We start from the raw sequence: 20,977 nt of genomic DNA, 5'->3' as shown, positions 1-20,977 counted from the left end.
TTTTGGAGGGTTATCGTAAAGATTATCCAGTACTCAATCATGCAACAGATTATTTTAGCCAAAAAATATCAACAAATGAGATGCCAAAACAAGCCAACTATAATACACCTCTACCCCGATATAACACGATCCGATATAACATGAATTCGGATATAACGCGGTAAAGCATCTCTCCGGGGGCGGGGGGTTGGGCGCGGGGCTGCGCACTCCGGCGGATCAAAGCAAGTTCAATATAACACGGTTTCACCTATAACACGGTAAGATTTTTTGGCTCCCAAGGACAGCGTTATATCGGGGTAGAGGTGTATAATGTAATTCCAGTGATACGAACCAGTAATGAAAAGAAAATAAATATGTCAGGCAGAAGTTCTACCAGTTCTACCATATTTATGGTTTATCAAAGCTAGGCCAGCAAAGTCCAATGAAGATAGAGAGGGAGTCATTACACAGCTGAGCAGCCTGAATCCTGTAATGAGGTCTGTTGAATTGCATCTGCCAGGATTCTCTCCAATAGTTTATTGGCAGGCTTCTCTTCCCAAAATAAATACTCCTTCCTGGCTTGTCTAATGCATAGTTTTGCCAGGAAGAGGATTGCCACATCAGTGCTCTGTCATCAGAAGCGTTCTTTACTGGGACTAATGTGCAGCATTCTGTCTGTGTATCTTGACTTAGACCAGGGAATTATTTCTATAGTTATTTAAATGAACATATTCTTTTAATTTCTGACTATATCCATTGCCAATTTCTAATTCTAAATTCCCTTGTGTACAAAGTACAGTGGTTCTGATGGTACTGGAACCCTTGTTCCTTGGCATCTCCTTATAATGCCTTATGATTGTATATAAACTAGCTCTTTCACGATGTCTAGAGTAGGGATCATTTTGTATTCTGAGATTTCACAGCAACGGAATTTGCAGCAGATGATTTGTGCTTCATAAGTTAAACTGTCAGTTAACAGCAAAAAGTAAGTGTCTCTCATTTGAAGGTTGTGAAGAAAGCCGTTAAAATATGAACTGCTTCGAGTGGTCTCCAGAGTTTGCACGCAAGGCACATGAAAGTGACAACTCTGAGTGTTGTGAACAGTCTCTTTCAGCTCAGTGTGGTGTTAACGCTGAAGACAAATAGTGATTATTTATATCAATATTAACTTTTTTACTGATGGTTATAAAGAGAAGCATTCATCTTATATGAGTATAGTTGTTGGATGCTGCAACGGATATTGGTACACTGGGAAATGTGGCAAGTGGTTGTAAGACAGTAGGAATTCAAGTCCACCAAAAATCTCAATTTCTTTCCTCGTGGGAGATGGGGAAAAAGAGAGACATCCATTCTGTAGTGCCCAAGATCTCAAGAGTCCCTCTTGTGCCAAACATTAAAACAATCTCCCTTGCTTTTATAGATGCTAAATGCTTCGGCCATGTCCAACCAGCTGTCAAAACATCTAGCTTCCTCCTCACAAACTTATTCAATGCAGGTGTGTCTCTGAACTGGGCTTTATGAGGCCTCGGTTCTATTCCTGGCTGTGGCAGAGACCTGCCATGTGAACTTGGGCAAGTCACTTCAGCTCTGTTTGCCTCTTTGCCCTTGCCTGTCCTATTTAGAATGCAAGCTCTTTGGGACTTGGTCTCTCTGACTATGTGTTTGCATAGTGCCTAGCACATAAGGGCCCCAATCTCAGTTCAGGTCTCTAGTTGCTACCTTAAATACAAATAATAAATCAGAATGTCAAAGAACAATGACAGTTTAGGGAACAGCATAACATTTAATTCAATATCAAAATTAATAAGACAAGAAATACTTTATAGTACTGACTGTCATATTTAATTCAATAAAAACTCAGTGGAGTCACACTGGCATAGAGGTACAAGGCCAAATGTATTCAGGTGAGGTCTGGTTCTCGAGACTTCTAGTTTTGTTGGCCATACTTCTATTATTTTTTGTCATGTCTGCAGGACATTCTACCACATGCTAGATTTTGCTATTTAGTCTTTGTCATGAACACTGTCAGCAGTGGTGTCAGTTGTTATGTTTTTCAACAGCCACCACTTGCCGCAGCTCCCATTGGCCAGGAACGGCGAAGCGCGGCCACCGGGAGCTGCGCACAGCCATACCTGTGGACGCTCAGGTAAACAAAGCATCTCGTGGCCCGCCAGGGGCTTACCCTGAACAAGCCGTGAACCAAGTTTGGGAACCCCTGTTCTAAGTGAACAAACAAACAATGGAAAAAATGAAAGCTATCACATAATTAGGGCTTTCAGGTTAAGTGTAAGAGGATAAAATTACCCCATAGCTATTTTTCAGTTTATTAATAAAAAATAAACATGATAGTTGCCAATTTTATATATTTTGTAACTTTTTTCAGCTTTTCTTTTGGATTATTCCCTTAACTGGCGTGGCTAGATGATCAGAGGGGATTGCTGAAATGACTAAGCTATCCATTTGTGTACATAACTAGTCTGTGTAATCATGTTCCTAACACTGTTACCTTTGTCTTCTCCCCAATTCTGCCAGATTGTTTTACTTCCTGTTGTTGCATCTTGTCTGAAATTAGATTGTAAACTCTAAATTTCAGGGAAAACAAATACCAGGATTCCTATGTATCCAGCATGAGTACATTTTATTTATTTTATATTGACAAATATAATTAAGTTTTAATTATTTATGATGATGCTCATAATACATTGGGAAATGTTTTGTAGTATACTTTATAAAAGCAAAGAAGCGTTTGTAACTAGAGCCTTATCTGCACTCTGTTAAACCTTCATTGACAACTGTGATGAAACCTGGGTTTTTATCAGGTTTGTAGATTAGCAAAGTGAGATTTCCTGAAGTTGTACTGTCGCTCCCAACTTTCTTTGTATACTATATATGAAAAGAGACATATTTGAATATTTATGTTTGACATTTCAGATCCAGAATGCCAATGATGTGTTAATAGCACCACTGGAAAAGTTTCGTAAGGAACAAATAGGTGCAGCAAAAGTAAGGAACCAATTCTTATTTATTTTATATTTGCTTGAAGTTCACGCTATGTTGATTGTTAGATTACAAACATTTTAAAGTAATGATACCATTGTTCTCAGTGTATTTGTGTATTGATAAATTGGACTTAGTTCTTTGCTTCAGAGGAATGGAACATTTTAGAAGAGACATTTTAAGCTTCTGGCTATATTGCATACCTCAGGCACTAACAGAACCTTTCGTTTTGCAGCAAATCTGCCATATCCCTTAGTTGCCTTTATTTTCTGTATTTAGGTTTAATTCAATCCCATATGGAAAACCAAAACGTAACTGAGAAATAATTGCAGACACTCATTTTTTTACTAGCCCAGAGTCATTCTAACATGCATTGTGAACATCTCCAATGTTCCTGTCCTAGCAGCTGAAGAAGCAGTGAAAGCAGGAACCATGAGAGAACTTTTTACAGTTTTGTCTGTCCTATACTCATTGGCTGTTTGCTTCAGTCCTCTCCCTCCCCCTCCATCATAGTCTGTTCACCTCAGCTTCACTCCCCACCTGCCACTTTTACCCTCTTCTCCCCTGTCCTGTCCTCTCACCCTACTTCCCTTCCCTTTTCTTTCCATTTTCCTTAATCCCTCCTAAGTAAATCCAATATCACCCCTCCCCCCCTACAAGTATGGAAATAACGTGATGTTTTCTGCTTGTGTGTTACATCCCTCCCCCACCTTGTGTCTATAATGTCTAGTTAGATAGCAAGCTCTTTGTGGGTAGGGACTGTTTACTACGGTGTTATTACAAGGCCCAGCACAATGGGGCCCTGTTCTTGGTTGTCCCTTAAGCACTGCCATAGTAAACATCAGTAATAATAATTTTGTGCATCTGGAACACTGTAAAAACTTAAATATTAGATAAACAAAACGGATGAAAGAAAGGAGAAACCAAAAAAAACTGGTTTTAAAATGGGAGGAGAAACAGTCAGATGAACTGACTCACCCCCAACTCCTTGCAAAGAGGTCTGTGTCTCCTCTGGGCGCAGCAGAGGTGGAGAATGGCAAAGCAGCTTGTTGTGGCTCCCTCATTCGAAGAGCAGCCAAGGTCTTGTTCAATCCTTGGTATAGTTTAGAACCACCTTGGGGCTATTCTATACTGTGCTCTGGATGTAGTGGTCACAAAGGGGCACTGCGGATTCTCAGAGCTCAGTGTACTTTGGCCATGTCTCCTTCGGCCTCTGCCCCCCTCTGGGTTACGGTGTCCAGATATTTCTTCTATATGGAGAATCTCTAGTCGGTGGTTTAAGACAGCTATAAAGTTGGCAGAGCAGCATAAAGAGCTGTAGCAAGGCTCAGTATTGAGCCTAGGGAACCTGGGGGTACATTCAGAAAAGGAGTTTCCTAGGTGTAGTCTCTCAACCTAGAAAGCCCTATTTCCAGCTCAATGCACAGAACTCTGCCGATTAGTTGCCTTGGAGAGTCTTAAAGGGTACAATAGTTAATAAGGTGCATGGTTCTGGTAGTGCTCCCTGAGTACATGTACTGCTTCTGAAATATTGTACCCTTGATTTAAAACTTCGCTGACAGATTATCTGGGAAATCTTTCAATTTTTAATATTGCTTTGGTTTGAAGAAACCATTCTAGTTTTGTTTTGTTCTTGTATAAAGAGCATAACGTGGTGGGCCTATAAAATAGGTAATAGGAATTGCATTCTTTCCGCATCAGAGCAGAGTCACAGGAGGAGAAAATATATATGGTAAGAGGAGAAATGGAGAATGTAAGTGATAATATTTTTAAGTTTTCTGTATTACTTCTGTGAGTGTGTAGGAGAGAGATGGAGAACCCTCTGTACAGGAACTAAGCACATGTTTAGGGCAAATTGCTGCTGTGGACTTGTGGTCAGACTTCTGTGGACAAAGATGATGTTTTCTTCCCTCATGTTTGATATTTTCTTTGTGTACAGCTGCATGCTTTCCTCACCACACCTATGTCCTGCTATGTAGATGAGGAACGTGGGAATTTGTTTTTAACTATGCTGCAGATAATAGAGTGTAATGCCATCTGAAAATGCTTTCTATTTTTTTAGCAGTTTTCATTCCTACATGCATTGACAGTTGTTTGATTCTTCGTGTTGCTATTTAATTTTGTAACAACATAGCTTCAGGGACATGATTGCCTGTTCTATAGAGACTCACTGTGTTGTTGACAGGCGTTCTGTCTGGAGAAACTAAACAGGACTCTATCCAGAGGTCATTAACATGGCTTCTTAGTCAGGGTGCGGAGGTCATTGTAGAGCAATGTGCAGCACTCACTGTCCCCTTTAGATATATGCAATCAGTGACTCTGTAGACAATTAATACTTCTGTGTTCGGAGATTGCTCACTCCTGTTTGCTGTTGCCATTAACAATAACACCAGACACTTTGTATAGGGCTCTACCTGGGCAGAGCACTTTACAAACATTAATTAGTTCTTACAGCATTCCTGCTGGATAGGCATTTGTCCACATTTCATAACTGGGGGGAAAGGGACATGTAGAGGTCAAGAGACTTGCCCAAGCCATACAGCAACTTAGTGGCTGAGTTAAGACTGGAACCCAGATCTTCCAACTCAGTCTTGTGCCTAATCTATTAGACCTTGTTACCTTTCTTTTGGACCATTAGATTCCTGGGTTTACACCTCTTAGGCTCAGCCACCAGACAGGAGCTCTACTAGTTGGTTGTTTTAGAAAAATCCAAAATAAATATATTTGTCTTTTCTTCTTCTGCTTTGCCTGAGTTCAACTGTCAGCTTCAGCGCTGGGTGGTTCAGACCACCCACATAGTCTAGGGTATGATTGGGTCTGATATGAGGTGGATCTGTCAAATGAAATACACCTCTACCCCGATATAACGTGACCCGATATAACATGAATTCGGATATAACGCGGTAAAGCAGCGCTCCAGGGGGGCGGGGCTCCACACTCCGGTGGATCAAAGCAAGTTCGATATAACGCAGTTTCACCTATAACGCGGTAAGATTTTTTGGCTCCCGAGGACAGCGTTATATTGAGGTAGAGGTGTAGTTGCAAAGGGCATTGAGATGAGTGAGAGCAGCACAAAGAGGTGATAATTAATTACACTTAATATTCTTCTAAAAAAAAAAAAAAAGCCTGAGAACCTCTAACAAGAATGGTAAATCTATAAAGTACAATAGGAGTGGGTTAGTAATAAAGGTATGCAAAACTGAGGCTATGTCGCCACTACAAATTACTTCGGTATAATTTACATCGCTCAGGGGTGTGAATAATCCCCACCCCTGAGCAACGTAAGTTATACCAACCTAAGCGCCGCTGCGGACAGTGCTGTGTCAATGGGAGAGCTTCTTCTGCCAATGTAGCTACCGCCTCTCGGAGGCAGGAGTTATTAAGCCAACGGGAGAGCTCTCCCCCATCAGTTTAGCGCATTGTCATGAGAAGCTGTAGTGTAGACATAGCCTGAGTGGTATTACACTGCCAGAGATGGTATGAACATTTACCTCAATCTCTGTTCACCTGAGTTCAACCACTGAGTTTTTGTTTTTGACCAAAGCCAAATGCTTAATAATTGGTTGAAACTGCAAGTTTCTCACAAAACTCTTTAGTTAATGTAGGTTTGCACAGAAGATTTGCAAACTTTTAGTGAACCTTTGGCTGAATGTGGAGTGATCTCTACATATGTAACAAACTGGAAACCCAGTTTGGACTTTTGTAACGAAAGTTTCGCAGCACTCTAAGGATGTCTGTACACGGGGATTTCATTTATACTTGAAATCTTCACTGGGCCCTCAAACTCTCTGGATAGTGGTAAAGGTGCCAAAGACGCAAACCTCACCACCTTGTGCTCCAACAGGAAAGGTTCACTTCTTTGAACTTACTTTTTTCTAACGTAAACTCACAGCAGCATGTACATTTAAAAAAAATCCAAACCCTAACAAAATAAGAGAAGAGAAGATGGGAGAGAAAACAAATCACAAATGACAGATGTTAGTCGCATTGCTAATGCACTCCTGCAAGTTGCTCAGATACTACGGTGATGTGTGTATAAGAACCCATATAGATTGAACAGAAAAAAGCAATATATTTAGAGGTAATTTTTGTCTGATTTTTTATTGCTGTTGAGAAATTAGGCATGCAAAGGTAGGTTAAATTGTGCTCCTAGTTTTCATGCACAATTCCCACAACTGCAAGCGCAATTCAAGTAGCTGGGTGTGAAAATGGTTAATCAGTCTTTGTGACCACAGTTACCTGGTTTGTGCTCCTATATTCTTTTAAAAACATGTTCTAAATATTGTATCATTTTCTTTCTTTATCAGACCTTTTTAATTTGAATTGTTTTACTCCTGTTAAGTTTAAAATATGAACCTTGTTGAAGTAGCACCTTGCTCAAATATGAGCATTATTAGCGTCTATGTAATGGGTGGTATTAATACATATCATTATGAGCGATCAGCTTTTGTCAGAATTCAGTGGGGAAGGAAAGGATGTGAGGTAGGGTTTTGAGTATTTAGAGTTTCTTCTTTTTCTTTCTTTTTAATTACTTCAGTGGAAGATGGATGTATACCTTAAAGCAGATATAGGCCCACAAAGTTAAAAATAAGGGTTAGGAAGAGGATTTCTGGCAGAATTGTGGTAATGCAATTGCACAAATCAGAAAGATTATTGAGGATAAACTATACCCAATGTACACTATAAAGCTGTACATCTGTATTTTATATTCAGTATCACCATAAACCCAGTGAGTAAAGTTCAAGTGGTTTTTTTATATCATAAGAATCTCCAATAATAAAGAATAATCCTTTGTAAGTGCTTAAAAAATATGCAGGTACCCAATCAAAAACGAAAACAGTCCCCACAGATCTTGGAAATAAAATATTAGTGTTTGTAACCAAACCAACAGTACACAATCTATGTCCCTTACTGCCCTTCTTGATTATTTATATTACTTGCTCTTCTGTTTTTATTGCACATATTTCAGTTCTTCCTTTTCTGTGCACACTCAGTTTAAATAAAACGGAGAACTCTCCAGAGACTACAGAAATCCAGCCTTGCATTAGGTAGCCTGATGATTTACTCCATCTGAGTTGAAAAAATGACCTCTGTAATTATTGTATAAATCATAGGAAAAGCGGAATGAGCTAACTGGGAAAAAATTTCAGGAACGATGCAACTTACCTTATTTGGTAAATGTGGTTTGCTGGTCCCCAGCTGGTAACATTGGTGAGATCATTGTGTGATGTGTTGTGTGCGCGAAGGCCAAACTCTCATGTTTCTTTTTATCTATCTAGTACAGTGTTTAGCAATATTTGTTCAAATGTTCATTGACTTTTACTACAGACTAAATTAGATCAAAGAGAAAAGAAGCAAACTTAGATTTTTTTAAGAGTTAAAAGAACAGTGTTATTTCCCTTTTTGAAATTTCATGTTTCAGAAATTATTTTTTCTGTCCCAAGGGAATTTCTGTTGTTTTTACTTTAATTCATTCTTAGCTATAAGTATTCCTTTTAACTTGGAAAACAAATTCATGTTCACTGCTGGGATTAATTTACCCCAGCTATATTTCACAGCAGCTCACTTAGTCTAGCCACAGAAGTTACAGTGTAGTTTGTAACTGTCACATTTGTATTGCCCAACAATATAACACTCATAAAACAAAATGAAAATATAGCTTTTACAAGTTACATTATGCAGAAGTTATTAGAGTTTCTTGGCGAGTCACCCTATAGCAGCTGGAAATCTACTATGATTCCATAAAATAAGCTAACTTAGTTTAATTTTAGGATATTCAGTGCAAATGCTAATTGGTTTTTAATTGCGGTAAACAGAAAGACTCCTTAGCCTTAGAGAAATGGGCAGAGTCAATGTGTCATGGTAAGCTGGTATCTGAGCAGAGTCAACATTAGGCCTTGTGTGTCCACAAGGTTACCAGGTTTGAAACCCTTTAAGTATCAGTGTGAATCTGAGCTGTCGTAACAAAAGTACATGTCAAGTTATTTTAATTGTAAGGCTGTAAGCAATTGCCGGGTGTTTTAAGCTGGCCATGACCTGTCCCCAAAGCCAGGTCACTGTAGGGCTTTTTAAGCTTTTTGTCTTTCCCCAATTTGTGCTCGATATGAGGGGACAGAAGTTGGACTTCTGTGAGCTCCCCTTAATGGCCAAGTGGCTACTGCATCTTGACCCTGTTCCTATGCTGGGGGGCAGCAGAAGCAATAGAGTAGCGCAGTGGAGGAGACAACTCACCTGGCAGCTGGCACAAAGGAAAAATAGGCTCTTCAACACCAGCATCTTCCCTCTGCTGGGGAGAAGAGATTACATGGAGGGAGAGAAGAAGAGGGCTCCAGCCACTCTCCCCACCATTCAATAACAGCAGCTCCCCTGGTTATTTGTGGAGAGGAGGCACCATGAAGGTGGGGAACTCTTTCAGAAGGAGGAGCAAGGGGGTGAATACTGGAGAGAAAAGTGTGAATCTCAGGGGCTGGGAGGAGGGAAGGTTCACGGGGTTCCCCGGTAAATGGAGAGAAGAAAGAAGGAAACTAGGGATGGTAATGGTGATGGGAGAAGGAATGGTATACAGGGCGAAAGGGAAAGAGACCATGTGGGGAAGAGCATGGGGGAACGGTCAGAACAGAAGAGGGGTGAATGAGAGATAAAGAATAAGCAGAAAGGAGACACTTTTTCTCTTAGTATAAACATTTTATTTTCAGAAATGGCTTAACCAACCTTTTGATTCTTGTTTCTGTTTTTAATTAAACAAAATTGTTTCCTCATCTAAAAGTGTCCCATTGCCAAGGTCCAGCCTGGAATCCAGAGCAAAATTTTATTGCTGGCTTGCAACTGACCCATAATCATAGCACCATGATGGTGACACAGTAATATGTCATTTTTGTCTTTGCTCAGAGTTAGAGAGGTTAAGAGGATTTCTGAAGTTAGAAAGAATTGGCTTGGCTTTCTATTTTTATTCAATTTCTCGTAAATTGTTTTAGTCTGTGTTTTATGTAAAGTGTCTACATAAAACTAAGAGTTTTTTTAATATGCACCAACTCAGAGTTGGTGCATATTAATAAAATATCCCCTTAATATTATCATAATCATCTGTGACAGGCTGCTAAAATAATCTTGAAAATATTATTTTTCATCTATTGTATTTAATTATTTGAGTGAATCCTAATAGACCGAATGGCTGGGCAGCAGTTCTGCAGAAAAGGACCAGCGGGTTACAGTAGACGAGAAGCTGGATATGAATCAACAGTGTGCCCTTGTTGCCAAGAAGGCTAATAGCATTTTGGGCTGTATAAGTAGGAGCATTGCCAGCAGATCAAGGGACGTGATCATTCCCCTCTATTCAACATTGGTGAGGCCTCATCTGGAGTACTGTGTCCAGTTTTGGGCCCCACACTACAAGAAGGATGTGGAAAAATTGGAAAGAGTCCAGCGGAGGGCAACAAAAATGATTAGGGGGCTGGAGCACATGATTTATGAGGAGAGGCTGAGGGAACTGGGATTATTTAGTCTGCAGAAGAGAAGGATGATGAGGGATTTGATAGCTGCTTTCAACTACCTGAAAGGGGGTTCCAAAAAGGATGGATCTAGACTGTTCTCAGTGGTACCAGATGACAGAACAAGAGGTAATGGTCTCAAGTTGCAGTGGGGAGAGGTCTAAGTTGGATATTAGGAAAAACTTTTTCACTAGGAGGGTGGTGAAGCACTGGAATGAGTTACCTAGGGAGGTGGTGGAATCTCCTTCCTTAGAGGTTTTTAAGGTCAGGCTTGACAAAGTAGTTTTATTCACCATTATTTACAAGACCAACAAAAAAGAGTTTATCGGGGAATGGGATTATATTACCATATATACTCAATCCTAAACCAGTTCGTTTATAAGCCGACCCCACCAAGTTGGATAAATAAATAAAAATGGAAAATTTTTATAACCCGTTCATAAGCCGACCCTATCATTCAGAGATTGGCAAACTTTGGCTCCCAGGCCATCAGGATAAGCCGCTGGCGGGCCGTGATGCTTTGTTTACCTCGAGTGTCTGCAGGGACGGAGGTAAACCTAAGTAAGCAAGCTGTCCCGGCGCACCAGCTGCTTACCCTGACGGGCCGGGACAGCAACTGGTGGGGAAATTTTGGGGGGGGGGGAAGCTGGGAGTCAGGGGTGTAACCCCTGTGACCACCCCCCACATGACCCCACCCCTAGCCCGGGACCCCCACACTCGCCCCATCCCATCCCTTTCCACCTTATCTAGGGAGGGCCACGGGAGGATGTCTCTGGCCTGGCTGGAGCTGCTCCGGCAGGCTGGGCAGCGAAGCCGCAGCCTGCTCCGGCAGGCCAGACCAGGCGGTGCGGCCACAGCATGTTCCTGCGGGCTGGGCCGGGCGGCACGGCCACAGCGTGATCCGGCAGCATGGCCACAGCCTGCTCTGGGGGGCGGGGCTGAGCGACACGGCTGCAGCCTGCCAGCCCTGAAGCTGCAGCTGCTTCAGAGGCTGGGGGGAGAGCAGCCTGGCCAGAAGCGTAGAGACTCTGGGTACATCCAGACTACCCGCAGTATCGGCGGGTAGCGATCGATTTATCGGGGATTGATATATTACGTCTTGTTAAGACGCGATATATCGATCCCCAAACGTGCTCCCCGTTGACTCCGGAACTCCATCGGAGCGAGCGGCGGTAGCGGAGTCGACGGGGGAGCCGCGGCCGTCGATCCTGCGCCGTGTGGACCCCAGGTAAATCGATCTAAGATACTACACTGGGGGGGGGGGATCGATCTAAGATACGCTATTCACGTAGCTGAAGTTGCGTATCTTAGATCGATTCCCCCCCCCCCAGTGTAGACCAGCCCTCTGGCACCGCCTCTTCCCTTCTGGCTCTGCTGGCTGTGCTGTCTCTCCTTGCTCCCTCTGTTGGGGGGAGGGGCTGTGTCCCACCTCTCCCCCTCTATACCCGTTCATAAGCCGACCCCCTTCTCTGGTGCTTCTCTTTTTTACTAAAAAAATTCGGCTTATGAACAAGTATATATGGTAGTTTTCTAATCAGATATTACTATTCAGGGGTCCAAAATATTAGAATCTCTAATCTGAATAATGTGTTAATCCCTCATTTCTAATACATTTCCTTGTCATCTTGTTTGTTGGGCTGTTTTTTTTTCAAGTTAGGGATGTGTGACTTTGTTCAGGCCAGACAAGAAACTTACCCTAAAGGATCTCTGCTTATTTCAGACTTCTCATGGGACCCAATCATTTTACCAATACAACTCTAGTAACAAGGGAATTTATGCACGGAAATAATACCGAAAGATCAAAATAGCTATCCTGCAAACCAGCAAAAGGCAGGAAATATGTACTTAAGGACCCTGAGTAGTTGAGGCATGTGGCATATCTTTTCTGGTACCTAAAGTGATCATCATTTTGAATTCAAAATTTGCCAACAATTACTACATGTCAGTAGATACATTTCTGAGGTAAGCTTTATCCTGTCTGAAAGCATGATGTTCGTCCATCATTATCGATGATGACCTCAACAACTCATTTTTTCGATGACCGGGCTCTGTGCATCCGAAAATGACTGATCAGTCCGATTCGGGCGTGGAACGTCCTGTCACACGTCGGGCAGACATGTAATGGCACTGTCGATGATGTACGAGCAGCTCTGGACTTGCGCAGCTCACGCTTTTTTTCAGCCTCAGCAATACGCCTCGCCTCAGAGGTATTACTGCCTGTGTGAATGAGGCTGTGCCATGCTGGACGGTTCAGTGCGAAGGTTTCCCACGTGGTGGTGTTGATCTCGAAGGACTTCAAAGAGGTCTTCAACGTGTCCTTGAACTGCTTCTTTTGTCCTCCATGGAAGCGCTTTCCCTGAGTGAGTTCTCCGTAGAAGAGCTGTTTAGGAATGGGTTCGTCTGACATTCTCACGACATGTCCGGCCCACCTGATCTGGGCTCTCATCAGCAATGTGTGAACTGACGGCAGACTGGCTCTAGTAAGGACATCAGTATCGGGCACTTTGTCCTGCCATCTGATTTTTAGAAGCTTTCGTAGACAGGAAATGTGGAAGTGATTGAGCCTTCATGCATGACTCCGATAGACAGTCCACATCTCGCATGCGTACAGCAGAGTTGGAAGCACCACTGCTCAGTAGACCTTCAGCTTCGTTGGTAGGCTGATCCCTCGACGTTCCCAAATGTTGGAGCGCACTTGGCCAAATGCAGAGCTGGCTTTAGCAATTCTGCAGTTTACTTCATCATCAATTGACACTGCTCGGGAAAGGGTGCTGCCCAGGTACGTGAAGTGGTCCACTGTCTGAAGTTTCTGTCCATTTACAGTGATGGACGGTTCTGAGTACAGAGCGTGGGGAGCTGGCTGGTGCATGACCTCAGTCTTCTTGATGTTAATGGTGAGACCGAAGTTGTTGCATGCAGTTGAAAACTTGTCCATACTGGCTTGCATTTCTGGCTCTGTACTAGCATTCAGAGCACAATCATCAGCAAAGAGAAAGTCTCGAAGTACAGTTTCCTTCACCTTGGTGATGGCATGCAGTCGCCTCAGATTGAATAGTTTCCCATCAGTTCTATACTTCAGGCCTACTCCTTCAGTACAGTGTTGAAAGGCATCAGTCAGAGTGGCAGAGAATATCATTCTGAACAAAGTGGGTGCTAAAACACACCCTTGCTTGATGCCGTTGGTGACTGGGAAGGCCTCAGATGTTTCACCGTCATCCAGGACACGAGCTATCATACCATGATGAAATTGACGTACCATTCGTATAAATCTGTCTGGACAGCCAAATTTTGACATGATCCTCCACAGGCCCTGGCGCCTGACAGAGTCAAATGCTTTCGTGAGGTCCACAAAAGTTGTGTAGAGTTCACGATTCTGGTCTTGACATTTCTCCTGTAGCTGACGCACAGCGAAGATCATGTCAATAGTCCCACGTCCCTTGCGGAAGCCACACTGTGATTCTGGCAGTAAGCCCTTCTCCAGGTGAGTGATCAATCGGTTCAACAGAACCCGTGCAAGAACTTTTCCCACTGTAGAAAGCAGCGAGATTCCATGGTGATTGTCGCATACCTGGCGATTGCCCTTCCTCTTATAGAGGTGCAAGATGGACGCGTCTCTAAATTCTTGTGGAATGGTTCCCTGCTTCCAGAAGGACTGAAACAGCTCAGTGAGTTTCCGTAGCAGCACGCTTTTGTGGGTCCACCGACTTTGTACACCTCTGCTGGTATGGCATCTGACCCTGGGGCTTTGCCACTTGACAGCTGATTGATAGCTTTCTTCACTTCGTCCTCTTCTGGTGAAGCATCCATGGAGTCATTGACTGCAATCTGGGGCATCTTGTCAATGGCCTCATCATTGATGACTATGGGGCGATTGAGAATTTCTTCAAAGTGTTCAGCCCATCTCTGCAGAATCTGCGTCTTCTCTGTAAGGAGCACAGGACCATCAGAGTTCAGGAGGGGAAAGCTCCCAGAAGACTGTGGACCATAGAGTATGTTGAGGGCTTCATAAAACTGCTTATAGTCATTCCTGTCCACATATGCCTGTATTTCATCTGCTTTGGCACTCAGCCACAAGTCCCGCATTTTGCACAGTCGGTTCTTTACTGTTCTGCGAGCGTTGATAAAGGCGGTCTTCTTTGCCGCTGAGGATGGATCATTTTGACATGCACAATGCAGGCGGTGCTTCTCAGCAAGTAAGGCCTGGATTTCTGCATCATTTTCGTCAAACCAGTCTTGCTGCCTGCCTGTGGAGGGCCCCAATACCTTCGATGCAGCTGTATGGACAGTGTTGCGGAATCGCTCCCAGTCTTTCTCAGCGTCATCCTCAATACGAAGATCAGCAAGCTCGTTCTCTAGGTCTTCCGCTAGATTTTCAGTGATGCAGCTGTTCTTCAGCTTCGACACATTGATCCTTTTGAGAGACTTACAGCCTTGTGGTCGTCTCTTCCGCGTGATACGGAGCTTCATTTTGGAAACCATGAGCCTATGATCCGTCCAACAGTCAGCGCCACACATAGCTTTTGTAACCCTGACATCTTGTCTGTCCCTTCTCCTGATGATGACATAATCGATCAAATGCCAGTGCTTGGAACGGGGATGCATCCACGAAGTTCTGTTACGGGTAGGAAGGCGGAAGACCGTATTGCTGATCAGAAGGTCATGTGCTGCTCAAGTTTTCAGCAGTAACAGGCCATTGCTGTTACACTTTCCCACTCCATTTTTCCCGATAACTCCTTCCCAGGCTGCGGCATTGCATCTGACTCTTGCATTAAAATCGCCAAGCAGAATCAGCTTGTCTGTGCGGTGCACTGACGATAGCAGAGTATCTAGTTCTTTGTAGAATTTATCCTTCACATCCTCTGGGTTGGTCATTGTAGGAGCATATGCGCTGATCAAAGTAGCTTGTTTTCCTTTTTGAAGCGGACGCTGCATTGTCATGAGCCGGTCATTCATACCTTTGGGGGATCTGGCAAGTTTCCGAACAAGATGATTCTTGATGGCGAAGCCAACTCCAGATTCGCGACGCTCGTCAGTGCTGCAGCCACTGCCTGACTTGGACAGCTGTCCTTCATTAGCAAGGCGAGTTTCGCTAAGGGCTGCAATGTCAATGTTGTAGCGTGCGAGCTCTCTAGCAACAAATGCTGTTCTTCTCTCCGGTCTATCTGCCGTGATGTTGTCCAGTAATGTGCGCACATTCCATGTGCCAACAGTGATCAGTGTCACTCCAAGTTTTGTTTTTGTTTTTGTTCGACCGCTTTTGTGGGATCCCCGCCAGCCGCGGTGTGCTGGCCAGGGTAAGGTGAAGCAGGCAATGTTTAGGGCACCTTTTCTAGCCCCCTCCTCATTCTACGGAGGTGGGCAGTGCAATCCTGAATAGGGCTGCTCAGTCGCTCAAGAAGATGCCGAGCACCACTGCTGCTTCAGTCAGTGAGGAACAACCATTATGCCTGAGCTGCCTATGTGCAGGTCCGCGGCTACAGCTCCCAGTGTATCCACACCTGCTGCTTCGTCGCTCGCCTGTCACCACAGGACGTGATATGATGTAATATGATATGATATGATGTCGAGACTTGCGCGTGAATTGGATTAAAGTGAGGGAGAGTTGCGCGACGTCAGCCTCACTCACTCTTCCCAATTCCTATCTGTATCCAGTGGCAGGACAGAAGTCGAGACGGCTGGAGATAGGGCAGGGCGCAGTGGATGACCAGGACACCTACGTGTCTTGTCGTGCTCTTAAGCGTTCCACAACGCTTGCTGTCACCGCCTTCCTGACCATTGAACCAGGTTGAACCAGGTTGCCTCTGTCAGCCGGATCCAGCCTTCGCATGCAATGGGTAGACAGGCCCTAACTCACCGAGATTCTCATACTCATCGGCTACCTTCACCTGGTTTAGCTCACCAGTCGAGACGGTCTCCAGTGTGTGGCCGCTGTCGCATGCTGACAGCTACTTGGAGCCACAGGTGAGAGCTGGGTGTCAAGTGGGGACCAAAGTGGATGAGCTACTCCTAGGAGTATGACTACTTCCCTATCAGAGGTACTACCCCTCCCTGACTACCCCATGCACCCCGTCTGAAAGCATAGTAAAATACTGAGGTACAGTAACTAATATATCTCTGTGTAGTAATTGCATGTAAGTCCTGACTCTTTAATGGGGAACATGGAATCCACAAGTAGAATCACCTTTGCGATTTTCTTAATAAACCATATTGTAAATAGGTAATGTATAATATAATTGTGCCAGTTACAGGGGATCAACATTTCTAAGTCTAACATTTTGTGGAAAAAAAGGTCCTTTTTCATTTAAAAAAGAAAAATTCTTTTTTTCTGATGCTGATTGCAGCTAGGAAAACTGCTTCCTCTAGAAAAACCTCTAGAAGAAAAGTCATCTTTGAATGCTGGGCTTCAGGGTTTTAGTCCTGTACCTGTTTATAATAATATTAATAACATCAAAAGATTATTGAAACATGTTAAGCCATTTGTGAAAAAAATTGGAGAAAAAATATTTTTTTCTGAAATTTATTTTGATAAAGAACTTTGAAATGAAGTTTTTCTAACTTTTTTTCCACTTTTTTTTTAATATCAACATATTGATGGGAAATAGTCACTTTTTTACTTGCCCTTCCCTTTATTTGCATTGGAAAAAAGGGGATAGGAGTAGGAAGGGTGTGTGTGTTCCCCCCTCGTTTTCTCCTTCTTCTCCCCCCTTTTTTTCTAATGAAGGAAATTTAGTGAAATAAGTGAGCCTCTTGAGAGAAAAATCACAAATTTTGACCAAAATGATGTGTTTTTTTTTTAATTTCATTTCAGTCATATATGCACTTTTCATTGGAAAAAAAATTTCAACCAAAAATTTCAACTAGCTCTAACAACAAAGTGTGTTTATATAACACTTTCCCCTAAGACCTATTGATACCTTTTCCAAAATATAACTAAAGCATAACTAAATTTAAAAAATGGACAAAGTGGATCAATGCATTACAAATCAAGCAAACAATTCCCCATAAATTTCCTCAAAACATTCTATACATAAAAAAGTATCCCCTTTCTTCCTCATAAAACTAAAAGCAACCTAAAGGAATGCCTTGTGTTTCAGTGGTTGGAATCCCACTCATAGACATATGTGAAAGAGTGTATGTGAATTGTGGTCCTCTGACAAAGACAACTTCCTCCATATTTGCATGCAAATTTAAATTTTTCATAGTCCTGAGCGACATAGCTGGGTCAATCTAATTTTTAATTGTAGACCAGGCCTAATTGTCCAGGCCACCCCAGGAGGAAAGACAAGACACCAGGAATACGGTTTAAGTTGGCTGCAACTTCATTAAATAATGCATCTGTAAACTATGCAGCAATAACTCGTCCAGCAGAAGTTATCACCCCCGTTCCCATTAACCTGGTCCTAGCAGTGTTTCTAGGACCCCACGGTCCTACCCTTGTATGAGGGTTAACAGGGTGAGGAGGAGGGAGTTGTTTCCACACTTTACCAGACATTAGCAGCCCCAACCCCATTTCCATTTTCTTGAAGAGATGCCTTCTCCTCATACAGTCCCAGTTTATCAGGGAACTATGACCTGCTCTTGACTGAATACCTGCAATGAGCACCTGCTGACCCTACCCACTAGGCCCATGAGCTGCTGAGAGGGAGGCGAAAAGAACCCAGGCCTCCCAAGCCAATCTGACAATGTGGGAAAAATTCCTTCCTAGCCCCCAAAACGCAACTAGCATTTTAGGCCCCCACAGCAAGGCCAAACTCCAGTTCTACTCTACATCCATGGGAAGAGGAGCTTTTCCTTGTGGGCTCAAAATGTTGTCCAGGCCAGGGGGAAAGACCTTATAAGCCGTCCCCATGGGTTTTCTGGAGCTAATAGGCTTAGTCTGCACCCTTCTATGCAACTAATCAGCGAAGGAGGCCCCCCCCTTCTCCCTACCTCAAGCCTATGGCTATGAGGAGGCTAAAAGTCCACCAGGAGAGCAGCAGTCCTCAAAGGGGCCAATGTTTCTCTTTCCTCTGCTGGCTGAGACAAAGTCTTCCTACCTTTGAGGCTACCAGGGGGATCACTTGAGCCGGTGGGGCTGTTCTTTTAGATCATCATTTTAACCACTTGTCTAGAAATCCTGGTGACCAGGGCTGTGTTCCTGTTTGTGACAATACATGTGTGGCAGTCTCTGGCCATATATATTTGACTGTAGAAATTTCGGTGGAGTGTAAATTTTCATTTCATATTCCTGCATTTCCTTTTTCTTATGCATTTGGAGATGGACTCTTTGATTTTGGCATTTGGTATTTGTTTCTCCAGGATTTTGGTCTTTTAGTTGCTTGCTTTGATTGCTGGTTTAAACTGAGTTATTATTTGCATGGAATTCCTTCATCATCAGGTGAGTTGTTGTTTGCTGTGAAAGTAGTGCTTGATTCAAATGATCCAGAAGGCAATGACTTCAACAGGTCAGGCTTTTGAGGGCCAGGGAGCTTGGGGCCAGCCAACCCTGTATGGACACAAGGTCTTTTTGGGAACATGTGTTTGAGCCTGGGAGGGGATTTTCAAATCCAGCTGATAAGCAGACAGGTGATACCTATGAAGGAGTGAAACTGAAGAGAGGAGCTGCAGGAAGCCGTGAGGATCCTGTGGCTAGCCCTGAAGCGGGCAGAGAGATGCGAGGGGACAGCCCTCTGAGCCTCTTCAGAAGACCAGGAGAAAAGACTGGGTTTATATGAGGAACTTATATTGAGTTGTTTCATTGTGTTTGAAGAATAAACTGTCCCCTGGAGGTAGAACCTGAACTGGTGAACAGACTTTGGGAGCTGGGTTGGGGAAGACAGTCCAGCAGCCTACACAAATATTTTTATAGGAAAGCAAAAAAATCTTTGCTGTTTTTATCCAGATTCCCCCGGTTGTATCCATAATATAATGGCCAAAGTGTCCTGAAAGTTCAGGTACAGTAACTCCTCACTTGACGTTGTAATTATGTTCCTGAAAAATGTGACTTTAAGTGAAACGATGTTAAAAGAATCCAATTTCCCCATAAGAATTAATGTAAAGCGGGGGGGTGGGGGTGGGTAGGTTCCAGGGAATATTTTTTTTCCATACAGTACAGTACTATAGTTGAGAGGTGCCCCCGCCTTACCCCACACAGGCACAGCCCACTGGCACTGGAGACAATGGGGCAGGCAAGGAGGCCGAAGGTGTTGTAGGCTAGGAGAAGCACGTTGCGCAGCAGCAGCTTCCCCTACTCTACAAGCACCAGGAGTGGGGGGCTCAACCTTCGGACTGATCACACCACCCCTTCCCCCAAGTCCCCACCCTTAACCCACCTCTTCTTCCCCCTTTACTCCGCACACCACATCCTCGCTCCTCCCTCCCCTGCCCGCGGCAATCAGCTGGCTTGCGACGATCAGGGGGCATGCAGGAGCAGGGAGGAGCGAGGACTCAGAGCGCAGGCTCCCCCCTTCTTCCCCTGCCTCCTGCCTGCAGCAATCAGCTGGTTTGCAGCGTTCAGGAGGGAGGGGGACCCTGCGCACGGAGTCCTCGCTCCTCCCCCCGCCATCCTGAAAGCTGCAAGCCAGCTGATTGCCGCAGGCAGGAGGTGGGGACAAGAGGGGGAAGGCGCTGATCTGCAGGGTCTGCTGGCGGGTGGGGGAGGCGCTGGGAGGGGGGGCATAGGGGAGCTGATAGTGAGGCTGCCAGCTGTGGACACAGCAGGCAGCCAAATGACGTTATAGCAAAGCATTGCACAACTTTAAATGGAGCATGTTCTGTAATTGAGCAGGGACGTAAGATCGAGACAACGTTAAGCGAGAGGTTGTTAAGTGGGGAGTTACTGTAATGAGATTTCCATTGAAAATCTGAATATTATTTGTGAGAAAGTAACTGCGTTCATACCCAATAATATCTTTATGGGAAGGCCTCAGTTTTTGCCATCCATAAAAGACACTGACTTTTAAGAATAAAATATTCTATCTGTGGATGCCGGATGCTTCATAATAACAAATATTATTCACTCCAGGGATCTCATATTTTGGATAATGTCTATATTGATAGAGAAATAAATAAACCAAACAGATTATTTGTTCTCTCTCTGGTTTATTTCCCTCCTTCTGTGTGAGACAGTTGAATATTATTTTTCACTCACATAACTTAGTCCATGTCTAAAGTTTGACTGCAAAGTTTAACCTATGTATTTTTAAAAAGGCTACTGTTATCTCCCTTTCTAGACTTTAAATTTCCACGGTTCAGGTGAGGGCTGTTATGATCCTGTGCAGCTGGGTCAAAAGTATTTTAAAAGCTGGATTGTCTCTGACATCTTAAATATCCCTGTTATGATAAGCAAGAGATAAGGAAAATCCCTATAAAGTGTGTATATCTTATATATGGTTTTTATAGGTAGCTGATATGATATGTGGTATGCTGTGACTTCAGCAACTCTCTTCTCTATGCACAGTAGCTTCAAATGGACATCCTATACTTGTGGAAAGAAACCAAAACTAGCACATTGATGTTCTGTGTATGGGGGACTT

At 43.5% G+C, this 20,977-nt stretch overlaps 1 protein-coding gene across 1 annotated transcript in view; it reads left to right on the top strand.

Moving 5' to 3' along the window:
* Positions 1 to 20,977, top strand: part of ARHGAP42 (Rho GTPase activating protein 42) — a 297,832-nt gene that overhangs the window by 164,232 nt on the left and 112,623 nt on the right. Inside the window, exon 4 of the mRNA XM_054015601.1 lies at positions 2,911 to 2,982. Coding sequence (XP_053871576.1) covers positions 2,911 to 2,982 — 72 coding nt within the window. The remainder of the gene's footprint in view (positions 1 to 2,910; positions 2,983 to 20,977) is intronic.

The sequence above is a fragment of the Malaclemys terrapin genome, chromosome 1, assembly GCF_027887155.1.
Source record: "Malaclemys terrapin pileata isolate rMalTer1 chromosome 1, rMalTer1.hap1, whole genome shotgun sequence".
In the NCBI taxonomy this organism is placed as follows: Eukaryota; Metazoa; Chordata; order Testudines; family Emydidae; genus Malaclemys; species Malaclemys terrapin.
Note: the sequence above shows the minus strand (reverse complement) of the source record. Positions and strands in the feature narration are given on the sequence as shown.